The following is a 27,614-nucleotide window of genomic DNA, read 5'->3' as shown; positions in this document are numbered from 1 at the left end:
CATCTGCCGGTTGGGTTGGGAGAGGCCCGTCTGAAATCCTGGAGAGGTGCTGCCAGTCAGAGCAGGCAATGCTGAGCTAGATGTGCCAAGGGTTTCACTAGGTATTAAGCAGCTTCCTGTGTTCCTATGAGCTGCCTAGAGAGATGGAGGCGAAGGCCTGTGTTTCCAGAGAGGTGCCTTCCTTTCAGAAATCACACTTTATTTTTTTATTTAATTTTTTTATTTTAAAAGACTGATAAAAATCAAATCACGGCTGAAATGATTTATGCTCCCCTCTGCATTACCGCTTCCATCTCGCCTTGCAGTTAATACCAAAACTGATTAAAGCATCTCTAATCTTCATGCCTACAGAGACCCCGGGAAGTCTCGTGGGAGGGCGGGTGTGCAGGCTGATAAGGCCAGGAAGAGACTCGCACTTTTAATATTTATAAACAGCCAGCTTTCCAACGCAGCGGAGAATGGGCAGAGCAACCTCCCCCCCCCCCGCCTCACCAGCCCCCAGAAATCCTGGGGTAAGGATTTAAAGATAAGCAGCTCTTTGAGCGGACAAGAACACACCTGCTTTCAAGGACAAGACAGTCGTCAAGTCAGAAAGAAGAGAGAGGTGGCTTTGTGGTCCCCATAAATCAGCGGCGACCCAAAATCGTGAGGAGCGTTCTGAAAGGCCCATTCTGTTTGCGGTCAGGACACTGACAATCCCACGTCATGTAATAGTTTTATCGCCCCTCTTTACAGCAACATGGGCTGAATTATTTCCTTAGCTACTGGGCCAAATTCAAGGTGTTAGTCAGATACCTGCTGAAGTGTGGTATCTGCATGCACACGAAAGCTCATACCAAAATAAAAACTTAGTTGGTCTTTAAGGTGCTACTGAAGGAATTTTTTAATTTTGCTTCGACTCAGACTAACACGGCTACCTACCTGTAACTATATTCAGACATGGTGTGTTCTGGGTGCAAAGGTGTGCCAAAAAATTTTTTTTAAAAAAAACAAGCAATGTGCAATTTCTTAAATAACGAAAGCAAAGCTTTATTGTACAGTCTTTCTAACACTACAATGTGTTGTTGCTTTTTTTTAATCATCCCAATGTAAAATATTCAGCAAAAATATCATCCTTCTTGCCAAACAGACCTCGGGCTTGTTGAAATTCCAATGGGATGTCTGTGGCTTCTTTCTTTATATCCCTGTCAAAGATCTGGTAGCGGTGGAGAGAGAGACACAGAGAGAGAAAGGCAAGCAAAATATCAGTCTTTTGCAATTTGGTTCACCAATGCTGCGGTGGCCCCCGATTTTCTCCCACTGCCAACCCTGGTGGGGCAAATTTGACTGGGAAAACAGCACCAGTGGGGCAGCTTGAACACTGACTTTCCCTGCCTAGATATAAGACAGAGAAGGGTGTATCTGTGCATGTGAAGAAACCAGCCTAATGTGCAATGCTAACATTTGCATCCCATTGCCCCACCCACTTTTGACTCTGGCCACACTCACCACTGGAATATGGCCAGAGGCAGGTTGGCCAGGTGGGACCCTCAGGCTGGAAAAAGTTCTCCACTCCTTAAGTTAGCAAATAAAATGGCTATTCCCGTTTCTAGCGATTCTGCAAACGAAAGCACTGGAGATGCACAGCTTCTTTGTTTTTAAAAGGGGGCCCCTGGAATTTCATTCACACACACACAGTGCTGCATTCACACAAAGAGCATCGGTTACCTCATAGGCCGTCAGCTCCAGGAGTTCTGATAAGTCATCTTCCATCTCCGACAGCGACGTGTTGATTATGGTAGCAGCCTTGGACACTTCTGGGTGGTAATGGCTCTGCAGGGTCTGAGGCCCCCAGGAAGAACATAAGACACCGTCAGCTTAAGTCAAGGCCTTGTTAGAGTGGCCCCGGCAAATCCCTGGTGAGATACGGCAGCTAAGTGTGCAAGTGTCATGGACTGGTTGGACACAGAGGAGCGGTGGGAGGCACCAGCTGGGGAACCCCCAGGGGAAGAAGACTCAGAGCCAGGGGATTGGGGCAGGGGGACGAGGAGTGGTCAGAGGGAGAAGAGGGAGCAGACCGGGAGGAGGACGTGCCGGAAGCTGGAGAGGTGACAGGGTTTAGTGAGCAGGATGAGTCTGTGGCGGGGAGCAGTCTAGAAGCAGAGGCAGAAGCAGAGGCTGGAGAGGAGGGAGACCAAGAGACAGAGATGTCTGGCTGGTGAGGAAACTAGGCTGTCTTCCCCTCCTCCCAGTTCCCAAAGAGGTATGAAGAAGGCACAGCAAAGACAGACCAGGTAGAGAAGTCTCGGGTTGCTTGGGAAGGACCTGGAGAAGGAGACTTAAGAGAGCGGTAGGAAGGCAGTCCTCCTCACAACTGCAGGAAGGGGAAAGGTTGCTGTGCTCACTAGGCCTGGCCTCCTGAGCCGTTTTGTTTATTTGAAAAAAGACTTAACTTCACTAATACCGTGTGAGTTATTGCTGACTTGCTTCTGACAGACACTTCTGTCAGCAAGCTGGGATAGGCTCCCCTGTCCAAACCTCAATTTTGCCACAAATTCACACAGTGGCTTTGTCCAGAAAGGGACTATCTATGACTATCTAGATCACTGTTTCCCAACCAGTGTGCCTCCAGATGTTTTGGGACTACAACTCCCATCATTCCTGACCACTGGTCTTGCTAGCTAGGGATGATGGGAGTTGTAGTCCCAAAACATCTGGAGGCACACTGGTTGGGAAACACTGATCTAGATAATGCTTCTTTGACACATGTTTATTCAATGTCCTATGCCTATGAAGTTTTGGGAGAGAGTACTAGATTGTAGAAATATTACTTTGGGGGGAAAGTTAACGTCAGAGGGTACTATTATTTTAAATTATCTACCTACTACATGGAATGTGACAACTGGCTAACATAAAAGGATTCTACATGCCCTCACTGCAGCTAAAAGACTGATATTGATCCACTGGAAACATAAATCTATGGCTCCCTTTAGTCAATGGATAGAAGACATGATAACTATTGCTACATATGATTGGAGAGCGTATAGATATAGACGGTGTATGGACAAATATTATATTTGGAAAACATTTATAAAAAATATAGTAGGTTATAAATAAATGGATATGTATTAGAATTTATTTTTTTACATTTGTATACCTTTGTACTAGACGAGTAGGTATAGAATGATAGTGTTGTTTTGCTTTTGGGATTTTTTGGGGTTTTTTTAAATTACGTACTACTTGTTACTTTTTTCATTTATTTTTCACTTTATTTTGTTCAACTGAAATATTTTCAATTAAAAAAAATAAAATTAATGGTGGCCTTACAGAAGCCACTGTTCTCTCAGCCTCCACCTGCAAAATGGGTTCGTTGTGCAAAGATAGAATTCACATCAGTTGCTGCACCCACTTTTTGCCTGTTGCCCCAAGGGGAATCCAGCTCTTGGGTGAAGAATGTTCCTCACCCCTTTTGTTAGAGAGAAGGGCTACCCGCTCCTGTTTGCAGTTGCCTGTGTCTCCCTAGGCAAGTGTTAGACATTTTCTACATCTTAGACAAAACGAAGTGGCGAAATTCTGGACTGTTCCACTTCTGAAAGTAGGGAATGCAGTCATGCTTTCGAATGTTGCTCGATGCGAAGAGCTCCCTGCATGCAGAGAACAAGCACATCAGGGACAGGTCTCTGCAAAACCTTTCTCCCCGGTGACCTGGCTTTCTAGATTCAGGCCAAGCTGAAGAGGTACACAGGGCTGAATCCCACCAGCGCTTTCCGCATCACTTTTAGCGCAGCCTGTCACTGGCGTAGCAAGGGGAGAGGCTGTGGCCCCAGGGCCATTTTTTGGGAGGGAGTGTGACCAGGCCCCCCCACGATAGGCTCCCTCATTGGAACCTGGCACCAGCACACAAGGGAGTCACTGAGATACCCAGAAACGTACCTGTATCTCCCAAAGGGAGCTCTCCAACGCTCTGCTTTCCGAAGGCTCTTCTTCACTCATCAAGTAGGGATCTTCTGACATCTCTACAAGGAAACACAGAACGCCATTACCAGCAAAAATGTGAGGCCCGCGTCACAAGAGGCTACACCTCAGAACCGGCTCTAGCGCCACCTACTGTTGGCCTCCCTGCTTTACACCTTTAGGTGTCATCGACTCTGGCTCTCCCTGCTGTTGTTGGGCTCCTTGCCTTCCACCCTACCAGTCTCAATGGTCACCACCAGCTGGCATAATGAGGTTGCCCAGACAATTTGGCATATATTTCATCTAGGCCAGAGGGCCTGGTACCCTCAGGCACAACAGAACTCTCTTGAGGTCTTTCCCGATGCCGACAAAGCCTCTGAGGTCCCCACCCCAACTGCCTCCCTTATTTCTGATGTGGTGAAAGGGGTTCTCTTCTTCTCCCTTGAAAGGTACCTAGAAAACAGAAGCGCCAACACGCTCTGGCAGCTAATAAAACGTTTGGAAGTGGCCGAAATGGATAAGTTCACTCCTTCAAAGAAGAAAAGGAATGCTGATTTTGAGGAAAGGTGGGGCAGTTTTTTTGTTGAATATCTGAATGCATGGCATGGAAGCATTAAGATTGAAAATGCTTTTTTGTTGTCAGTAATATCAAATAAACAGTACTTTAAAAAAACCTCCAAGCTTTCCTACTTTCATAGCAGGGGTCAGCAACCTAAGGCCCATGGGCTGGAAGTGGCCCATGGAGGCCGTTTAACCAGCCCACAAGCTGCCCCCAAACCGAACCGCCTGCTTGGTGAGTCCCCGTGCGCTGCGCTAAACCGGCACGGCACGGCGCGGGGGACTCACTTCCGTGGCTCCGGAAATCGCATCTGCGCCTGTCTGCGGTGCGCGGAAACTCTCTTCCGTGGCTCCAGAAATCGCATCTGCGCCTGACTGCAGAGCGCGGAAATCGCTAAACCGGCACAGCACGGCACGGGGACTCTCTTCCGTGGCTCTGGAAATCGAGTCTGCGCCTGACTGCGGTGCGCGGAAATCGCTAAACCGGCACAGCACGGCGCGGGGACTCTCTTCCGTGGCTCCGGAAATCGTGTCTGCGCCTGACTGCAATGCGCAGAAATCACTTTTGCGCATGCCCAGATGCTGAAAATCGCTTCTGCGCAGGTGCGAATTTCAGCGTCTTGGCATGTACAGAAACGATTTCCAGCACTGCAGACATTGCTGGAGATCCGCTGGAGTGATCCGGCTCATGCCTGGTAAGCCGACCCCTGTTCCATAGGGTTCAAAAGGTTGGCGACCCTTTGATGCAGGCTATGTGCATGTCCATGTCCCACAATTTTGGACAGAGGCAAAACAAAAAACAAAACAAAAAAACTGCCCAGAGAAAAGCTCAGCCCTGCCTTTGCCTTTGTCCAGAAGTGGTTCAAGGTTGTGCCACCTTCCTCTTACCTGCAGGGCCTTCGGGCCTGTGGATGAGGACCTTGCACACAGGATGCCTCCGCAAGAGGTTGCAGATGAAGGGGATGACGATCAGTAAGCCGTCAGGCGGTGCTGTGAGTGCCAGGCGAGCGAGTCGCTTTGTGAAGGCGGCCACCAGATATGCAGGCAAGTGCCTATTGGAAGGGAAGAGAAGGTGGTGAAAACTCTCTTCCTCTCTTCCCCACCATCACACAAGCCCAGTTCAAGGTCACTCAAAGAAAGGCTTCCGAATATCAGTACAGTCGTACCTTGGTTGTCGAACAGCTTGCAACTCGAACCTTTTGGCTCCTGAACGCCGCAAACCCAGAAGTGAGTGTTCCGGTTTGCAAACGTTCCTGAACATCTGGCGGGGCTTCCGTGGCTTTGTTTTCAAATGTTTTCAGAAGTCGAGTGGACTTCCGGAACGGATTCCGTTCTAGAACCAAGGTATGACTGTACTCGGGCACGCAACTCTTCAAATTGTAAACCACTTTGAAGGGTTGTTATATATTTTTTTGCCACAATCAAGCGCGGTATAAATTTCACCCAATAAAACAAATATGCAAATCTGCTTATTGACATAATTTAAACATGATGCAGAACACAGCTTCCCTTGTTGCATATATTTTTCTCCCCTGCCTCTGAATCTCAGCACCTGTCTTGCCAATTGCTTATTGCAATTTATGTTTAAGGCACGCTGCAGAGAAAAGCATGCCTTTCAAATGTACTCCAGCACCTAAAATCAAAGTAATTGAAGGGGGGGTGTTTAGTTTTTTGGAGGAGGTGGGTGAGTTTTCAGAGGTTCTTTCTGCATTTAAAACCTACTGAAAAGATATCCACAAAGCTGTCTCATTTAATCTCTGTTCCCAGAGAAAACGAAGAAGGTTTTAGGAGGGCTAGGCCAGCCTTTGAAAACAGACAAAGTGGAAATGAGCCTTCAGGTTACTTGATCAAAGCCTAAACAAGCAGGAGACAAAAGAGCCTTGTGGCATTTTGGTCATGTTCGTACTTACGAGGAAGACAGGAATAAATCCAATAAACGGAAAAACCTGGCACGGTACTTCACGTGGAAGATGGATGGGTCCAGAAGGCTGTAGAGCTTCTTGTAAAAATCCGGATATTCCCTATGGAGACCAAAACAGACAGACAAGCTGACTACTGACTCCAAAGATGGTGAAAACTCTCATTTAACACAGCAGCTGCGTTTGCACTTCACACCAAACCACGGTTTAGCGCAACATGCAGGAGCTCCAGCAAGAACAACCAGAAGTGGCTCTTTGGTTGAAAGCCAACCTCAAAGTCATCTCTTAAAAAATAAATAAACTATGCCTACCCAGCCAGGATCAAGGCTCTAAATACACAAAGCTCTTGAGGATTGCCTGAGCTCTTATAAAGCCTAGCTCGATCACCAAAAATATTTTGGATAAGGGTTGTTAGTTGTCCCCTGTGCTACAGAGATTGGACATTTAGCCTCACTGCTCCCCGTGCTGTGGAATACAGTCTTCCAGCAGAGATTTGGTAGGAATTCTCGCCTTTGTCTTCCAGGAGACTTTTTACATGCAGGCACCCCTATCTAGCTGCCTAAAACTCTCTTGGCCAGCCAATCACTTAATGATTATATTGCGTCGCTTAGTGTGTTGTTCTGTGTTTTACTTATGGTGCTTCTATAATATGGTCGTCGATAGATGTTTGGGCGCAACTCAGCTTGCAGAAGAGGAGTTTTGCGTGGGGTTGACACAGATACAGAGCGAGGGACCTGCACATTCCCTGCGCAATGTCCCTGTACATTTAGCATCTTGAGCTGGCCTCCCTATCTCTGTGTGAGATGGCAACAACCAAGATCTTTCACCAAGATTCACCCGCCAAGCACTGCCCATTCTGCATACGGTTCAATGCATGATTATCCCAACTGGCGGCATCCCAAGAGTGGCTCACATCCCAGGGAGCCGTGGAAACTTACAGGTTATGCTGCAGAATCAGGACAAACAAGCCGTTCAAGGCAAGGAGGCTGATTGCTCCACCTGTGAGAGAAGCATTCATTCGTTTACTTAAAGTAAAAGCAATTCCAAACTGCTTAATTTTTTTCTACACAATATGCAGAAATACACCATTTTTTAAAAAACCATAAAAAACAGGAGCACACTACAGAATTGTAGTAGAGCTTGAAGGGGACCCAAGGGTCATCTAGTCCAACCCCCTGCAATGCAAAAGAATTCCCGACAGATGGCCATGCAACCTGTTTAAAAAACCTCCAGCAAAGAGAGTCCACCACCTTCCACCAGAAAAACAACAACCGAAAACAGTACATATTATAAAAGCAGGAATTCTGTAATAATAGGGTTCAATCGTATGCATCAGGGAAAGCCTGGGGAAAACATTATTGTGGAAGCAACAAATGGGTAGGAACTGGGCTCTGAACAAGACTACCCATGCATGTGGACTTAATGGTATTATTTAAACCTGAAGGAATGTCTCCATCCCCATCATTCAGCCCAGACACTGAGGTCCTCCTCCAAGGGCCTTTTGGCAGTTCCCTCACTGCGAGAAGCGAGATTACAGAGAACCGGGCAGAGGGCCTTCTTGGTAGTGGCGCCCGCCCTGTGGAATGCCCTCCCATCAGATGTCAAGGAAATAAACAACTATCTGACTTTTAGAAGACATCTGATGGCAGCCCTGTTTAGGGAAGTTTTAAATGTTTGATCCAGTGTTTAATATTCTGTTGGGAGCCTCCCAGAGTGGCTGGGGTATAAATAATAAATTATTATAATAAATTATTATATTAGAAACAAATTTTGAAAATGCTGAAAACCTGTATACATAAGTCAATAGCATATAAAGGTAAAGGTAAAGGGACCCCTGACCATTAGGTCCAGTCGTGACCGACTCTGGGGTTGCGTGCTCATCTCGCGTTATTGGCCGAGGGAGCCGGCGTACAGCTTCCAGGTCATGTGGCCAGCATGACAAAGCCGCTTCTGGCAAACCAGAGCAGCACACGGAAACGCTGTTTACCTTCCCGCTGTAGCGGTTCCTATTTATCTACTTGCACTTTGATGTGCTTTCAAACTGCTAGGTTGGCAGGAGCTGGGACCGAGCAACGGGAGCTCACCCCGTTGCAGGGATTCGAACCGCCAACCTTCTGATCAGCAAGCCCTAGGCTCTGTGGTTTAACCCACAGCGCCACCTGTGTCCCTGTATAAATAATAAATTATTATTATATTATATTATTAGAAACAAATTTTGAAAACCTATATACATAAGTCAACAGCATATATCGGCTCACAAATCCTCGTTTGTCCACTTGTGTGGGAGTCAGAATGTTTTACCAAGTTGTCACAGTATGAAGGCACATGATGCAGCTGCCTTGCCGAAGCTCATTATTATCATTATATATTTTGCATTATTAATTCCGTTTTTATTCTTGCCCTCCGCCCCACTTAGCAGCCAAATCCTGTGTTCACCGCAGCTTTCAGGCGGTCTCCTGGGGCAGCCCTACATCAAGCCCATTGCATGCAGCCCAGCATGGAAGGGTGACTACCAAGAGGCCCACACAGAACATCATAGAGTTCCATGCTAGCAGAGAGGCAGAAAACACTGTAGGCCAGACTGGTTATATGCCAGAGCCATGCCAGAGACCCTCCCTAGCCAGGTGTGCAAAAGACCCAGATTCCTCCGGCCTCTCACAGCCCCTGTGCCCCCAGGTTGGCCACTCAGGTTCAGCCCTAAGCTCATTTGGCCCACAGGTGACTTGCCAGCCCAGCATCGCCACTCCCCAACACCTGGAGAACGCAACCTCTCGACCTACCTACGTCGTAGGCGACCGTCAGGAAGTCTATCATGAGGGTTGGCTCATTCATATGAGGGAGGATCGAGTCGTGAAGTATTACCAGCACTTTTTTGTAGAGGCTGCCAGGTAGCTGAGGAGAGAGGAAGGATAGTCAGATGGCCACAGTCAAGCAGGTTTTCCTTCCAGCATCATCCACCATCGATGATTATCCATATGGCTGCGGAAGAGGAAAGGAAGGAAAGCAGAGCAGAGCAGGGCCACACCATCAGCTCTGCTGGAAGAATAACAACTTCCGGCTCCTCATAGAATCATAGAGTTGGAAGAGACCACAAGGGCCATCCAGTCCAACCCCCTGCCGAGCAGGAAACACCATCAGAGCATTCTTGACATATGCCTGTCAAGTCTCTGCTTAAAGACCTCCAAAGAAGGAGACTCCACCACACTCCTTGGTAGCAAATTCCACTGCCGAACAGCTCTTACTGTCAGGAAGTTCTTCCTAATGTTTAGGTGGAATCTTCTTTCTTGTAGTTTGAATCCATTGCTCCGTGTCTGCTTCTCTGAAGCAGCAGAAAACAACCTTTCTCCCTCCTCTATATGACATCCTTTTATATATTTGAACATGGCTATCCTCCTCTCCCAGAACCGTTCTTATTCCAGCTGATCTTTATGAAGAACTTCAGAACTGGCAACCACCTTTTGCATTTCCGTTCCTTCCTCCCTATTCCCCCTTCCCCGTCCCCTTTTGCGTTATCCCTTTTTAGCCTGAGGGGCCAGTACGATATTTGGTCACTGCAAACCACTCTGGGAGCCCGCTTTGCGGTAAAACCGCTTGGAAGAAATCATTAAAAAACCTACTGCAATGAAGAGTGCAGTTGTTGTTTTTTAGCGTGGCATTAAAGCAAAAAGCACGGATGCTTTATTTGAGATTCCTGCATTGCAAGGGGTTGGGCTAGATGACCCTAGTGGTCCCTAACTAACTCTACAATTCTACGATTCTATGAAAACCTTCAACAGCACCAGCCACTCACCTTGTACTTGAGAAATACGAGCCACATCCTCTCAAAAGCTCGTCTGTGCTCCTGTAAACAGAAAGGGCAGAAAGAACATGGAGGAAGTAGGTCTCCTCTGAAATCATCTTGCGTTCATTGGGCTTTAGTGGGCTCATGTTGGAAAGCGTTTTCACGCCAAATGGGGCTTCATGGATCAAACATTACAGTCTTCACACTCTCGTCCCAGGAGACCCTTTGAAAGCTTCTCAGGGGGTTCGGATTTCATCAGTGGAAGAGGATTTATAAGAGCAAGCACATTTTCTTCCCCAGCAACCTCCAACCACGGGAGGAGCATTCCACAACGCATTCCGGAACATTCCGGAAGACCCTAGAACATTCTGCAGATTGCTTTGCAACAGGCGGTCCTACAGCTGATGCTCAGGGGTTGGCTAGGATAGGAATATAGGCAGAGCAGTCCCTCTGAAGGAAGAGAGTTTGAGAATGGCTAGCCTGGACCTCGGTCAGTGGCTACTGACACAAGACCACAAAAGGAGCCTATGACGGCCACCATCCCTGCTCCCTCGTCACTTCCGGGAAGAAACTGTCAGTTTGCATTTCTTGGTACAGAAAGTATCAATCTGGCGTGTAGAGATCTTCCCAATTCTAATTAATTCAAAAGGGTTCTGGAAGCTTCTCTGTGTGATACAAACTGGAACCAAGCAAAAGGTTCATGATGTTTGGGTTATTCCTTCAGAGAAGCTGGGTACGGCTGGCTTAAACTGGTCCTGTTATCTCTTCCTGTCAAGGTCATGCTAACTAGAATGATAAGGCCAGAAGGAGCCTGGGCCTCACTTTCTATTCCTCTTTCCTTCTGGTGTGGTGTTCTGTATATAGTACGCTTAGCATTAAGGTTTTAGTCTTATTATAAGTTATTGTAAGTTTAAGTTAAGTCTGCTGCAATTGGATTTCTTATGGGCAGTGCCAATCCTGAATGAATTGGATTATTATTATTATTTATTTATACCCCGTCCATCTGGCTGGGTTTCCCCCGCCACTCTGGGCGGCTTCCAACAAATTGCAAAATACATTAAAATATCACAGATTAAAAACTTCCCTAAACAGGGCTGCCTTTAGGTGTTTTCTAAATGTCAGGTAGTTGTTTATCTCCTTGACCTCCGATGGAAGGGCGTTCCACAGGGCAGGCGCCACTACCGAGAAGGCCCTCTGCCTGGTTCCCTGTAGCTTTGCTTCTCGCAGTGAGAGAACCGCCAGAAGGCCCTCGGCACTGGATCTCAGTGTCCGGGCTGAACAATGGGGGTGGAGAAGCTCCTACAGGTATACTGGACCGAGGCCGTTTAGGGCTTTAAAGGTCAGCACCAACACTTTGAATTGTGCTCTATTTTCTGGGAATCCTGCAACGTGTTTAGTTTTTTACTCTGCTAACTACATGTTGGAATCCGCTTTGGGTCAATATGAGTAGAATTCATGCTTACCTTCCAAGTCCCGGACTGCAGAAACCGGGACCGGCAGCCGTGTGACACCGGAACTTGCGTCGACGTAACTTCCGGTGTCGCTTTGCCCTTCTATGGGCACCAAAAATGGCCACCGCCGGCTTCAAAAGTAGCTTCTACGCATGACCGGAAGTGCGTCGACGCAACTTCCGGTGTCGCCCCGCCCATCTATGGGCACCAAAATGGCCGCCGCCGACACCGGAAGTCACATCAACGCACTTCCGGTCATGCGTAGATGCGACTTTTGAAGCCGGCGGCGGCCATTTTTTGTGCCCATAGAAGGGCAAATCAGAAAGGAAAAAAATGGCCGCCGGCAGGAGAAAATAACGGAGAAAAATGGGAGACAAAGTGATACAGGGGACCACCGGAAAAAGGTAAGTAAAAACAGGGGTTTCCCGGGGAAAACGGGAGACTTGGCAGCTATGAATTCATGACAGAAACACCCAGACAGCCACCTCCACAGGTGCAAAACGATTGCATCAGAGAGCAACCCCGAACCCAGTTAGCCAACCTGGTGCCCTCCACCCCACCCCCAATCACGGGACGTGCTAGTTGGGGCCGACCCTCCCCGCCTTGCTGTAAACAAAACAGGACATGTAAGACAAGAGCAGAAACAGAATTCCATTCAGCTCCCTCAAAATGCCTACCTTCAGCTTTGAGACTTTCCATTCTTCCTGGTTAGCTGTTGCAGGGGGAGAGGAAAAGAAGGAAAGAGTCAGGTAAACAAAAATGCAAGTCTGCGAGTCCACCTCTGCAGTGGAGCCCACGTTCAGGCTGCAGAAAGTCCAAACCCCAGCAAAGGACCCCAGGGAGCAGTTGGTGGGGATGACTCTGTGCTGGAAGCACTGCTGCCAGTCAGAGCAAGCAACACTGGGTTAGATGGACTGCTGACTTGTGCCAACAGCTATGAGATACATCCTGCCATGCCAGAGTAAACAATAAAGGGCTTGATGGGCAGGGAGAATAATGGTGCTTTTCATATGATGACGCCTGTGTGCGTTCAGTAAACATGTGTGCCGTTTTGTACACATTTGGACACACAGAATTCGGTATAGTACAGTATGAACTATACGTTTAAAGCGGTATCATACCACTTTAAACAGCCTCCAAAGAATTCTGGGAAGTGTAGTTTGTTACGGGTGCTGTGAACTGTTACTCCCCTCACAGAGCTTCAATAAATGTTGTACACCACCCTGGGTACAGGGTATATAAATTGAAAGAAGAAGAAGAGGAGGAGGTGGTTTGGCAATCAACACCTCTTCCCAGGGAACTCCCCAGGTGGGAGGGAGGATTATTGTTTTGTTTCGTTCTTGGTTTTTATCATGCATTTTGCGTTTTGATCTAGTACAGTAGTACCTCGCTAAACGAAAGCCCTGCTAGACGAATTTTTCACTAGACGAATGGGTTTTGCGATCAGAGGTTGCCTCGCAAGACGAATTCGTTTTGTGAAAAAATCGTCTAGCGAATCGCGGTTTCCCATAGGACTGCACTGAAATTCAATTAATGCGTTCCTATGGGGGGAATTCAATGCATTCCTATGGGATTCGCAAGACGAATTTTTCGCAAAACGAATTAACTCACAGAACGAATTAAATTCGTCTTGCGAGGCACCACTGTATCTTTATGCTGGGATCTATGGATGAAGGCCGGTATACAAATCTAATAAATAATAAGCCATAATAAAAAGAAGTCTGGGAATTTTAGCTCTGTGAGGCCACTGCCCCCCCCCAAACAACAACTTTTAACACCATTAGCAAATGACAGCCACCATAGCTGCCAAGTTATCCCTTTTTTACAGGGATTTCCCCTTATGCTGAATAGGCTTCCTCGCGAGAAAAGGGAAAACTTGGCAGCTATGACAGCCACCCCCCCTCCGTCCAGGATGCTCAGGGGGAAGCCATGGCTGTTGAAAGTACCATGATATTGTTTCAAATGTCTAGTGCAGACATTTGTCTCTGGCCCTTCCTAGGCCAGGGAGCTTAGAGAGGAGAGGCATCTGTACAGGTAGAAAACTCTCGACATTCGTGAGGATGGGATGCAGCTTGCTGACCACTTTTGCCTCTGACCCTGCCTGCGGCCCCCAGAAAGCTGCTCACAAGGAATGTGGCCCTCGGGGCTGCCTCCCTGAAATCTCCAACACAACACTGACCAGGCGGAGTTGCTGAGCGCTTTACGGGAGCCACGTGGGTCAAAGCGCCCCAGTCCTAAAGCAAAATATGTCCGAACGAGCAGCTGTCCCATTTCACTCACTGTTTCTCACTAGGAAGTTCTGCATCTCGCTCTCCTTGCTTGGCATGGAAATAGATGACATGAGGGCAAAGGCGTTTTTCTGGTACACTGGAAGTGGCGCCTGCAGGAAGAGAAAACCCCACATTGTTGTAATGTGGAAGACACACAAAGAACCCAACTTGAATGCAATATCATCAAATGTATTTAAAAAAGATAACAGGAAGAATGGCTTTGAAACTTTTAGATCTAAGCTAGAAACCGAATTGTTGGGAGGAAAAATAAAAATCTTATCAAAAATGTATGACTATTAGAATGGCATACAGAAGATGAAGGGGTTAAAGAGGAGATTATGGGGGGGGGGGAGAAGGGCATAATATTCGATATTAAGCCCCGTCAAAGTTATGGAATGATGTTATTAAATTCACTGCCTTGGTCCAGTATACCTGAAGGAGCGTCTCCACCCCCATCGTTCTGCCCGGACACTGAGGTCCAGCGCCGAGGGCCTTCTGGCGGTTCCCTCATTACGAGAAGCCAAGTTACAGGGAACCAGGCAGAGGGCGATCTCGGTAGTGGCACCCACCCTGTGGAATGCCCTCCCACCAGAGGTCAAAGAGAATAACAATTACCAGACCTTTAGAAGGCATCTCAAGGCAGCCTGTTTAGGGAAGCTTTTAATGTTTGATGGATTTCTGTATTTTAGTGTTTTGTTGGAAGCCGCCCAGAGTAGCTGGGGGAACCCGGCCAGATGGGTGGGGTATAAATAAATTATTATTATTATTATTATTATTATTATTATTATTACTACTACTACTGCATGCATGGCATTGAAAGGAAATATAATGAAAATGATGCATATATGGTATTTAACACCAACTAAATTAGCTAAAATGTATAAAATGAGTAATAAGAAAAAGTGGGTGATTTTTATCATATGTGGTGGAAATATTTATAATGAGTTAAAAAAAATGTTTAGATATACTTTCCCCCCAAAAAACGGAAGCATTGCTGTTGGGGCTGACAGTAGTGGAAATATTAAAATTTGACTAGAAATTGTTTATGTATGCCACTACAGCAGCTAGAATTTTATTAGCCCAGAAGGGGAAGAAGCAAGAATTACGGACAGTAGACGAATGGCAGACGAAGATGATGGACTATGCGGAATTGGCAAAGCTGACGGGGAGAATCCGAAACCAGATTGACCAAGCGTTCCAGGGAGAGTGGAGTAAATTTGTTCAATACATAGACAATCATTGTAAACATATAAAGACACTAGCTCAGGCATCCCGAAACTGCGGCCCTCCAGATGTTTTGGCCTACAACTCCCATGATCCCTAGCTAACAGGACCAGTGGTCATGGATGATGGGAATTGTAGTCCCAAAACATCTGGAGGGACGAAGTTTGGGGATGCCTGCTGTGATAAAGCTTGCAACGTTTAAAAGAAGAAACCTTCTACTTGTGCTTTAGGTTTTAAATAATTTAAGATAAATGTAGAATTTAGACAGTATAAATGTGCGGATTTAAGTTGTGTTCTATAAAAACCAGATCATGGAACGGAGGGAAGTCAAAAGCTCTACAGAGGTAAAATTGGTAAAAGGTGATATGATGTTATAATATTGTTAAAAATGGAGAATATATATATCGCCCAACTTGAAGCCTCCGCTTTCAAGGTTAGGGTGTTGCGCAAGTCCCCCGCTTTGGGCAGTGATCACAAGCACCAAAAAGCAGGATGTGGAATCTTTTCCCGGCAACGAGCAAAATGCCCCTCGTTATTTCTAACTGAACTGGCAAAAACATTTCTCACAATCTATTGTAATGAGTGGTTAAAATTCTCCCTAGCTCAGAGAGGGCTACATCTTCCTCTCTTGATGTAAAAAGCCTGCCTCCATGTTACCATGTGCCGAGAATCATCCGGTGTTTTGGTGAAGGGGTCTTTCCAATCTGCAACTGTTTTTTTAAAAAAATTTGTGAACTGCTTAGAAGCCATTAACCCTGGTAATAGTAGTAGTAATAATAATAATAGTAAGAGCAATAATATGATTTCATGCTACCGTTGCTTTAGAATCATGCTTTCCTAGCGCATTTCTCCAAGCTGAATTTTTCCATCATTATAATAAGTAGTCTGTGCATGTAAAAAAGAAAGAAGCCAAAACAAAAATCCATTGGGAGACATCTGAAGGCAGCCCTGTATGTGGAAGTTTTTAATGTTTAATGTGGCACTGTGGGTTAAACCACTGAGCCTAGGGCTTGCTGATCAGAAGGTCGGCGGTTTGAATCCCTGTGACGGGGTGAGCTCCCGTTGCTTGGTCCCAGCTCCTGCCAACCTAGCAGTTCAAAAGCACGTCAAAATGCAAGTAGAGAAATAGGAACCGCTACAGCGGGAAGGTAAACGGCGTTTCCATGTGCTGCTCTGGTTCTCCAGAAGCGGCTTTGTCATGCTGGCCACATGACCTGGAAGCTGTACGCCGGCTCCCTCGGCCAATAATGCAAGATGAGTGCCGCAACCCCAGAGTCGGTCACGACTGGACCTAATGGTCAGGGGTCCCTTTACCTTTACCTTATGTTTTTATATATGTTGGAAGTTGCTCAGAGACTGGGGCAACCCAGACAGATGGGTAGGGTACTCCTACTACTACTACTACTACTACTAATAATAATAATAATATTGCAAGGGCTGGAAGGGATGGCAAGATGCCTCTACAGAGATGCATTTCAGTACACCCTCTTGTCAACAAGATCCAGGATACCCATTATCCTGTCTTCAACTGCAATGCTTCCAAATGTTATTTGCTGGAAACCACAGGAGGAGAGGGCTGTGGTGCTCGGGGGTCGTAGTTTCAGGTTTCCCACAGGCATCTGGTTGGCCACTATGGGAGCCGGATCCTGGACTAGATGGGCCATTGGCCTGATCCAGATGAACTGCAGTTCGTCTGGGGGACGGGGGACACACCACTGATTTAAGGAACTGCAATTCTTCTCTGCTCCTGGAGACAGCAGACTTTGGAGACTGGGCCTTATCTGATGAGCGCCACCCGTTCTATATAGACATGCCTCACCATTTACAAGGCTCCACCCTGGGCTCAGCTTCTTCGTTGTAGCCGGTTGACATTTTCCAGTACCTTTTTGGTCTTCTGCATGACGCCTCCCACGTTTTCAGCCACTGACTTCATCAGAAAGAACCGGACATCGTCATGTTCCAAGTATTCTTGGAAGCGGGAAATCAAGAGCGAAGAATTATCTTCCACCCGGATTAAGCCGTCCACAACCAACTAGTAAAAAAATAATTTTTAGAAAATGGTTTTTAAAAAAGAAAAACACAAGGAAAGGAAGCCAGGAGCCCAGCAGGCAAGATCAGCTGAACCATCGTCCTCCCCATATCTTTTCACTCAATGCTCCCCCCATTTCACCGAGATGCAGTTTCTTGCTCAAACAGAACCTCCATTTTCAGAGGCAGTGTATCTCTGAATGCCATGTACTATGGAAACAAGCAACCAAGCAAAGCAAGGCCTTCCTACATGCCATTTGGTTAGCCGGAGCAAAAATGCTGGCCCCAATGGACCTTTACCTATGCCACAAAACGTGTGGCTATCCAACAATGTTGATGGATTCCAGCTCCTATCAGTCCCTGTCAGCATGGGTGTTAGGAGTTCTGCAACATCTGGAGGGCCACGGGTTTAAATTGTTTAAATTGTTATTAAGGAAATTATTTTTCTCCTTCCATTAAAGTACGGCAGAAAAGTTGTCCAAATATAAACAATAATTTCATAATTACCTGTCTTTGTATTTCTAATAGTATAACCAAATCAGTAATTTTTGATGTAACTGCAAAAACTACTCTGAAAATTTATTATTCCAAAAATGAAACCTTCTTCTGGTTGTAAATATTAAGATTGTACCAGCAAGAATGAGTCTTTCTGTAAAAATTTTTTTATTTAAATCAAGTCTTACTGTCTAGTGACTTAAATCATGATTTAAATTGATTTGATTTCATATCCACCCTGGCCCAAACCCCCTGATGATCTCTCCCAGCAGCTTCATGCAGATGTTGGAAATCATGGGGGCGGGGAGAGCCCATGGGGTCTGAACACTCATCCCCCAACACCACTTTCTGGACACGGCCCAGGAGGAAGGAGCGGAACCGCTGCATAACAGAGCCCCCAGCTCCCCGGACGGTCCAGAAGGATGTCACGGTCAATGGTATCAAAAGTGCGACTTACTTTTAAAAGTTCCCGCGGGAAGTTAAACCGCCACTCGTTCTTGACCAGAGGGTGCTTTGCTTCCAATTCAACAAATTTCATCAGGGTGCAGAGGGCAGATTCCTTTAAATAAACGAGGGAAGAGGGAAAGAGAACATTAGGAAACAGGATGGAAGAGCTAGCCTTATAATCAGTTAAACTGATGCAATAAACCCCACGTGCAAATGCAGTCAGTCTAAGCCAGGCATCCCCAAACTTCGGCCCTCCAGATGTTTTGGACTACAATTCCCATCATCCCTGACCACTGGTCCTCTTAGCTAGGGATCATGGGAGTTGTAGGCCAAAACATCTGGAGGGCCGCAGTTTGGGGATGCCTAGTCTAAGCCGTGATAGCAGCTGCCCTAGACCCTTGGCAATGTCAGGGGTCATTCTGCCCAGCCTCCTTCCCAAGCATTCTTCATTTTCATTACAGGCAGCCCCCCCTTTATGCAGGGGCTATTCCACGCACCAGTGAAATCACGTATAATTGAAACCCACTGAAAAAGTCTGCAAACACCCCTCTCCACCCTTTCCAGTGATGTCTTTATGACATCCCCGAGTCTCTTCCAGGTTCGGAGCGATGAGCGTATACACGGTTGTGCACATATTAAACTTGTGTAAACGGGGGGGCTGCCTGTATATTTATTTCTACCGCACCTTTCTCCCTGACAGTAGAGTCATGTAGCCAAACTCATCACCCCAGCAAAACTCACCTGGACTTGGAAAGACTCGTGGCCCATCAGTTCCCCCAAGCAATGTACGCAACTGTTGTATCGATGCCTCATCCAAATTTTGTACTTGTCTTCTGCACTGTAACTCTCTTGGGGTGGGGCAGGATGAGAAAATGGTGATGTGGGCCCAGCGGGAAGGGAGAAAAGAGAGAAGGCAGATGGGAATGACGAACGGGGTTTTTGTCATTCAAATGTTTATTGGTCAACCAAGTTCAGGTTATAGTCAAGAAAGAAAGAAATAAGCAAACAGATTTTTGTCAGGATTTTCAACAACCTCGTTCTATCTATGACCTCTCTTGTTAGGAATTTGTTTGGTTATTTTATTTTGCTGAACAACTTTTGAGTGTTTCTCCGAGGGAAAGAGTTCTCCACCTATTTTACTGTACATTAGATGAGTCTGAGAATTCTTTAATTATACATGTTTTTTTAAAACTCATGGATACTGTTATTCAATATCCATTACATGTGACAGGTAGGTAGCCGTGTTGGTCTGACGTAGTCGAAACAAAAAATAAAATAAAAAATACTTCCGGTAGTACCTTAGAGACCAACTAAGTTTGTCATAGGTATGAGCTTTCGTGTGCATGCACACTTTTTCAGATACACAGAATCACATTACAATGTGATTTGGTAGTTATCATTGTATTTTACCTATTTATTTGTAAGTAATTTATTGCAATTATTTATTTAGTAATGGTAATTACTGTCGTGTAGATATTTGTGTAAAGGCTTGGTCCTCACAATAAACGGCTATGATGGTGATATTTAGTAATGGTCAGAACCAAACCACACATTTACCTGGTGGCTTCTGCCAAAGAATCTTGGGAACTGTAGTTTGTGAAGGGTGCTGACCCTCACAGAGCTATGGTTCCCAGTGCCATTAACAAACTACAGCTCCCAGGATTCCTCATGGCTCTTAAAAGTGTCATAAAAGTGCTTTAAACGTGTGATATGGATGTGACTTTATTGTCGTACAGTACTTCCCACTGACTGCAAATCCCTTCCAGACTTTCCTAAAGGGAGGCATTATGGAAATTTAATAAACCTAAACCACAAAGATGTTTAATTGACAAGAACCTAAATATGCTTGCAACATTTTCTTTTATATCCCCAACTGTCTTTATGGATGAAAATTTCAGATAGAGTTGTGTTGACTGCATAAGTGCAGTGGTACCTTGGTTCTCTTTTTTAAAAATAATAATAATTTTTATTCAATTTTCCAATTAAACAAATCACACATACACACAGACATGCACAAAAATAAAACTTATTAATTACATCATATATTCCTCATCTCATCTCCTTTCGCTCTGCCAAGCTGTGACCTCCCTCCCTCCCATAATACGGCTTTATTATTTCACTCTTATCTCACAGTTCCTTTTGCAAACTCAGTCCAATTTCGTAGGTTTTATTTCAGTCCTGCAAGTGTCTTTAAACGTGTACAGTTTTTCTCCATATAGTCAATGAATTTACTCCATCCTCTCTGGAACTTTGTCTCTCCCTGGTTTCGGATCCCACAGGTCAACTTTGCCAGTTCAGCATAGTCCATCATTTTTGTCTGCCACTCCTCGGGTACCTTGGTTCTCAAACACCTTGGTACTCAAACAACTTGGAACCTAAACACTGCAAACTCAGAAGTACTGTATTTTCTGGCGTATAAGACGACTGGGCGTATAAGACGACCCCCAACTTTTCCAGTTAAAATATAGAGTTTTGGGATATACTCACCATATAAGAAATACGACCCGGCGTATAAGACGACCCCTGACTTTTGAGAAGGTTTTCCTGGGTTAAAAAGTAGTCTTATATGCAGGAATATACAGTAAGTGCTCGGTTTGCGAACATTTTTCAGAAGCCGAATGTGCTCCGTTTTGAGTGTTATGCTTCCGATTTGAAAGTTTTGCTGAGGTTATGCTGAGGTCTGTCTGTTTTTGCTATTTATTTTGTGTTTTTGTTTTTGCAGCTCTTTTTTTGTGACTGTGTGGAACCCAGTTCAGCTACTGATTGATTGATTGATTGATTGTGTGACTGCAGTATATTGCTTATTGCTTTCATTTTATGGTCTCATTGAATAGTAAAATTCATGTTAAACTGCTGTTTTAGGGATTGTTTTTAAAAGTATGGAACGGATTGATCCATTTTGCATTGCTTTCTATGGGAAAGCACACCTTGGTTTTGGAACAGACTTCCGGAACGGATTAAGTTTGAGAACTAAAGTACAGTGGGACCTCGCAAGACGAATGCCTCGCGCAACGAAAAACTCGCAAGACGAAAGCGTTTTGTGATCTTTTTGTTGACTCGCAAGACGAATTTTTCTATGGCCGTGCTTCGCAAGACGATTTTTTTTTTGCTTTGCTTTGTTTAAATTGGAAAACCGCAAGACGAAATTTTCGCAATAAGAAAAGACCTGTGGAACGAATTAATTTCGTCTTGCGAGGCATCACTGTACCGGGAGGGGGTACATGGAGACTGGCTTCATATGACAACTACAGTGGTGCCTCGCTAGACGAATTTAATTCGTTCCACGGGTCTTTTCTTATAGCGAAAAAATTCGTCTAGCGAATCCCATAGGAATGCATTGATTTTTTTTTTGATTTTTTTTTTGCCCATAGGAACGCATTAATTGAATTTCAATGCATTCCTATGGGAAACCGCGATTCGCTAGATGAATTTCTCGTAAAACGAATTCGTCTAGCGAGGCAACCTCTGCTCGAAAAATCTTTTCGTTAAGCGGAAATTTCGTTAAGCAGGGCATTCGTTAAGCGAGGCACCACTGTATTGGCACCCACACCTGTATATCAGAACTAGAAGGAGTCACTTGTCTTCAGCTGGTTGCGGATCAACCGCAGAGTTGTTTTAAACTGGTTTAAATGTTATGTTTTAATGTTGTGACCAGGAGTGCCTGGCGTGCTATGGTCCATGGGGTCACGAAGAGCGACTAAACGACTAAACAACAACAAAGCCCTAGGACCTTAGGGTGAATGGCAGGCAGGCAAGCAATAAATAAATAAATACCAGTGGTGCCCATCACAATTTTCCCCCTAGACCACTTTCCTGCACAGATACTCATCCTTACCTTGCAGAGATTGCTCTTCCAGAGGCAGGTTCCCAACAAAGAGCTCTCCCCTTTCAAGCAAAGACCCAAAGAGGCGGCTGCAGGTCCGGATGGCACACAGGACAATCTCCTTCTGCTCATCCTGTACGGGAATGGGAAGGAGAAAAAATGGAAAACGAGCAAGGTCTCAACCAAAGAAGAAAATGCTCAGCTTTCTAACTTAACATATAGAATAACGACACAAGAAGGACATACGTTTAGAGAAGATTGGGAAACGTTTATATGGGACATAATTGTGTACAGCTGAAAACACTAGCAGCATTAAGATAAATTCAACAGTGTAAATAAGTTTTGATGAATGCAATAATGCAGGCACGTCCAACAGGTAGATCGTGATCTACCAGTAGATCACTGGACGTCTGTGGTAGATCAAAATAAAAAAATTCCTTCAGTAGCACCTTAAAGACCAACTAAGTTTATATTTTGGTATGAGCTTTCGTGTGCATGCACACTTCTTCAGTGGTAGATCACTTGCTCCCCCCAAAGAAGCTCAACGTTGGCTCCCCTAAAAAATGCTCAACATTTTAACCCTTCACCCCCCAAAAAACAGGGCTGTCCTCCTGCCTCAGAAAAGCAGAACTCTGACCTGAACCCCCCAAAATGGGCCTTCCTCCTTCCTAAAAAAAACCTCAACAACTTTGACCTGAACCCCTAAAAAACGGGGCTTTCCTCCTCCCTAAAAAAAGCTTAACAACTTTGAGCTGAACCCCCCAAAAAGCGGTAGATCACTGCCAGTTTTTAACTCTGTGAGTAGATTGCAGTCTCTTCGGAGTTTGCCACCCCTTCAATAATGGAATAATGAACGTTTGTCAGTATTTACATTCTCTCCCATTGCTAGATGTGTGATTGTTACATTGCATGTCTGTGTTTACATTCCATGCTTGGAAAGTGTGGGAAACGGAAGCCAGTCCTATCTCTTCCGTTGTATTGTACTTTTGTACTCACTCTCTCTTGGAGAAGATGTGAAAGGGATGTCATGATTGCTTTGTCCTGTATACAGTGGTACCTCCACTTACGAATAACTCTACTTACAAATGTTTCTACTTACGAACGGAGCTCCGTCCGCCATCTTGGATGCGGTTTAGATAGGATTTTTTCAACTTACGAATTTTTTCTCCCAATGCATTCCTATGGGATTCGACTTACAATTTTTTCGACTTACAAATGTGCGTCCGGAACACATTAAATTCGTAAGTAGGGGTACCACTGTATATTACTTAATAAACTTAGATGCCACACCTCACAACCTCAGCTTCCAGCTTTACTCTGCTGTTCCGAGTGTGCACATATTTTCAGATATGTGTCGCTGCTGCGCACCGGGACTGAAGAGTTACGGAACGTCCCGTGCTGCACTCCAGAGGGAAGACACCAAAGAGGTTTCTGAGTTCGGGGGGCTCTGCGTCCCGTCCCCCCTGGGGTTCCCGTCATGGTTTAGCTTTTGTAAAATATGCAGGGATTTATGATATGCAAAATGAACCATGGAAAGAGAAGAAGGGAAGTCATTGATATTTTAAGGATGTTAAAAATGAGTATTTTAAATTGTAAAACAGAAAATGTCATAAAAATTAGACAGACAGGGAATGGGAAGGAGGGTTTGGGGTGATGAGCAAAGGAGGTGGGGCAAGAAAAGGGGCAAGGAACAGGGAATTAAGAGTGTGTATTCAAAGAACTACTACAGTGAGATTAGAATGCGAGCAGGACTTGAAATAAGAGCAACAGCTCTAATTATTAAGATAAATAGGTTAAAATGGATGCACTGAATATTATATGTGAAATATGAAGCGTTTAAGGTTAAAAATGCAAACCATGGAAAGGGGAGGAACTGGAAGTCAATGGCTAAAGTACGATCTGTGTTAAAACCTGTAAAGGTGTTTTTTTGTGAAAAATCCGTACGTAAGATTTTTCTAAAAAAAACAGTGGGGGTGGGTCAAAAGCCTGGTTTAGCCACAACACTAAATCCATTGTAGTGTAATGTTCCCAACTGAAAAAGAGAAAGTTAGGCATTGTTATGCAATAAACTTCCTAAGTTGCTTTTTAAATTACCTTTTACAACCAGTAACTCAAAGCAACTTACAGCAATAAATAAATAAAGGTAAAGGTAAAGGGACCCCTGACCATTAGGTCCAGTCGTGGCCGACTCTGGGGTTGCGGCGCTCATCTCGCATTATTGGCCGAGGGAGCCGGCGTACAGCTTCCAGGTCATGTGGCCAGCATGACTAAGCTGCTTCTGGCAAACCAGAGCAGAGCACGGAAACGCCATTTACCTTCCCGCTAGAGCAGTACCTATTTATCTACTTGCACTTTGACATGCTTTTGAACTGCTAGGTTGGCAGGAGCTGGAACCAAGCAACAGGAGCTCACCCCGTCGCAGGGATTCGAACCGCCGACCAGTGGCGGAGAAAGCCGCTCGGGCACACAGAGCGGCGTGAAGCTGGGGGCAGGGCGTTGCTACGTAGCAGTTTGCCGGCAGCTCCACTGGCACCGTCCGTACAGCGCTGGAGCGGTGGCGCTGGCAAACCACTGCTTGCACCTCCACAGTGGGGTGCCACCTTTTCACCCACAGAGCCGTGGTATCGGGAGTGCACCGCCCCCACGTTGCAACACCACTGCCACCGACCTTCTGATTGGCAAGCCCTAGAAATGAGCAAACCAGTGATATTTTAGGGCAGGGGCGTAGCCAGGATCAAAACTAGGGGGGGGCAAGCCATGGTCATTCAAGGGCGGGGCCAAGGCACAGAAGGGGAGGGGCCACAAAGTGGGCGGGGCTAAAGGGCCAACGGGCCTGATGACATCGTGGCGGTGGCAGCAGCGGCCACCTTGTGCTTCTGGGGCTGGTAGCGTTGGCGGCTACCCTGCTTGGCTGGAGAGGACGGGAGGGTCGGGCAGGCGAGAGGGGGTGGCAGGGCGGGCGAGGGCGAGGCAAGACACGGCCGCAGCCACGACGGCTCCGAGGCGTTGCTGCATATCAGCATAATATTTCAACCATGGTTCAAGCCCCACCTTAGGAAAAAATCCTGCATTGCAGGTGGTTGGACTAGATGACCCTTGTGGTCCCTTCCGACTACAATTCTATGATTCTATTGATATATTACCATAGCATATGCATCATTCTGCTTTCTTGAATTGTCCTACTCCTAGGCATAGCATCCAACTCCTAGAGGCCTAGGTGCCCCCCCCCCAATTACTGGTAAATACCGTATTTGAAAGAGTCATCCCCCCATGTTGATGGGCTTTCTATGTGGGGCTTATCTGCCCCCCCCCCGTATTTTATTAAGGATGGAAGAGGGAGGGAAGGAAGGAAGAAATAGAGAGAGAGATAACTCATATTTGTGGGTGTCTCTGGATGACGCTGTGATGCTGGAACTCTGCAGCAAGAGGACAGGAGGGTCGGGCAGGCGAGAGGGGGTGGAAGGGCGGGCGAGGGCGGGGCAAGGCATGGCCGCAGCCACGACGGCTCCGAGGCGTTGCTGCATATCAGCATAATATTTCAACCATGGTTCAAGCCCCACCTTAGGAAAAAAAATCCTGCATTGCAGCGGGTTGGACTAGATGACCCTTGTGGTCCCTTCCGACTACAATTCTACGATTCTATTGATATATTACCATACCATATGCATCGTTCTGCTTTCTTGAATTGCCCTACTCCTAGGCATAGCAGCCAACTCCTAGAGGCCTAGGTGCCTCTCTCCCCCCCCCCCCAATTACTGGTAAATACCGTATTTGAAAGAGTCATCCCCCCATGTTGATGGGCTTTCTATGTGGGGCTTATCTGCCCCCCCCGTATTTTATTAAAGATGGAAGAGGGAGGGAAGGAAGGAAGAAATAGAGAGAGGGATAACTCATATTTGTGGGTGCCTCTGGGTGACGCTGGGATGCTGGAACTCTGCATGTACAGGAGCCTTGTAAGCAGCTTTCTCTCTGCTTGATTTACAGCAGGCACGTCCAACAGGTAGATTGTGATCTACCAGTAGATCACTGGATGTCTGTGGTAGATCACTGGTAGGTCACTGGCACCCCTAAAAAAAGCTCACCCAAAATTTTCCTCCTCCCTCAAAAAAGTTGAACTATGACCTGAAGCCCTAAACAAAAATGGACCTCCTCCCTCCCTCCTAAAAGAAGCTCAACAAGTTTGACCTAAACCCCCCAAAACAGGGCTTCCCTTCCTTTTAAAAAAACTCAACAGCTTTGACCTGAACCCCCCAAAAGGGGGTAGATCACCCCCAGTTTTAAACTCTGAGTAGATCAGAGTCTCTTGGGAGGTGGCCACCCCTGATTTACAGTATACAGATGCAGGAGGAGGGGCAGACTGGAACACCAATGCTTTTTATAAACATCACTGTGTCTGTCAAAGCTACAGCCCCCCCCTTTCTTATTCACTTCTTTTTAGCCTTGCAGAGCCACCTTAGTCAAATTGAATCCCCTGAGTCTGCACCCTCATTAAATCGCCAATAGAACTCTTAATGCTCCTGAATGCTCATTAACAGCTCCCACTTAAGAACAATAGGGTGAAATGGTCAGCTATCGAATCTTGCCTGGGGATATATGCTCCATTGTCTTAACTGCTTAACTACTGGTAGCCACTTTGCTTTATTTATTTGATGTGTTTTTGTTACTGCTGTGTCCCCCCCCCCCCCCGCAAGCGGAGACTTAGCTGCTCTTGCTAAAGCAAAGCCCTTTCCACTTCAGTTTTTGGAGGGGAAAAGTGCTGATTATGGTCTGTAAAATACATTAATTTTTTTGCTTCTGGGGGGGGCAGCTGCCCCCTCCTGCCCCCCCCCTGCCTACACCCATGTTTTAGGGAGCAGGCTAGCAGGCGGGGCCCATTACTTACATCATAGGAGGCTACACAACACAAAACACTGTTGCTGTATGTACCGTAGGTTTTGTTTTGTTTGCATTTTACCGTATATTTTGGAAATGTACATCCAGGGCTTTTTTCCTTTAATTTTTTGGGGTCCCCCAAGAAAGTGGGGCCCTAAACTATAGCTTGTTTATCTTATATGTACATACGGCACTGGTGGACTATGGGAGCTTCTGGCTCTTTATGTGTGCCTGTGTGTGTGTCCTGCCAAAGACTGCAACGTGAACCACACTTGCTAGGAAGTAAGCGCCTGCGAACTCAGTGGTGCTTCTCCTTTGATTTAAACCCAGCATCCATCTAGCCACTCGTGGCCGGAGATACAAACGCCTTTCCTGCACATGGCTCCTTCTCTCCATCCTCTTTGGTTCGGGCCGTGCGGCTCCTGGGATTCCCCCCCCCCAAAAAAGAGAAAGAGGTGCCGGGGCGCCCGGTTCCCCCGCCGGCGCCCGTGCGCCTAGCTCACCTGCAGCAGCTCCAGGATCTCGAAGACGCGGTTGGCGCTGCTCCGGTTGCCCAGCACCGCTTCCAGGCAGTCCCCCAGCGCGACTTCGGCGGCGGCGGCGCCTTCCCCTCCGGTCCCACGGCCCGACATGGCTCTCTGCTCTCCTCCGGGGCTCGGCCGGGAGCCCACGTGCGCGGAAGGAAACCCGGCCAGGCGCCGCCTTCCAGAGCCGATCCTCCTCCTCCGCCCCCGGGGTTGGGGAAGAGACTCCGCCCGGCTCCGGCTCCGCGGCAGCGAACGCCAGTCTTGGCAGTGTGTATCCTTATGTTCC

The 27,614-nt window shown here is 46.4% G+C and overlaps 1 protein-coding gene across 1 annotated transcript; it reads right to left on the bottom strand.

Annotated features, from left to right (window-relative positions):
• Window positions 1-1,004: 1,004 nt before the first annotated feature.
• Window positions 1,005-27,472, bottom strand: NOC4L (nucleolar complex associated 4 homolog). Its single transcript, XM_035099242.3, has 15 exons — window positions 27,305-27,472; window positions 21,942-22,062; window positions 18,848-18,954; window positions 18,117-18,218; window positions 17,019-17,168; window positions 13,923-14,022; window positions 12,320-12,354; window positions 10,201-10,251; window positions 9,191-9,302; window positions 7,349-7,409; window positions 6,402-6,512; window positions 5,380-5,543; window positions 3,913-3,995; window positions 1,708-1,821; window positions 1,005-1,195 (listed from the first exon to the last, which is right to left on the bottom strand). The coding sequence occupies exons 1-15, from the start codon at window positions 27,431-27,433 to the stop codon at window positions 1,079-1,081; spliced, it is 1,557 nt and encodes a 518-aa protein (XP_034955133.2). The 5' UTR covers window positions 27,434-27,472; the 3' UTR covers window positions 1,005-1,078.
• Between the last annotated feature and the right edge of the window lie 142 nt (window positions 27,473-27,614).

The sequence above is a fragment of the Zootoca vivipara genome, chromosome 16 (assembly GCF_965207765.1).
Source record: "Zootoca vivipara chromosome 16, rZooViv2.hap1.1, whole genome shotgun sequence".
Classification (NCBI taxonomy): domain Eukaryota; kingdom Metazoa; phylum Chordata; class Lepidosauria; order Squamata; family Lacertidae; genus Zootoca; species Zootoca vivipara.
Note: the sequence above shows the minus strand (reverse complement) of the source record. Positions and strands in the feature narration are given on the sequence as shown.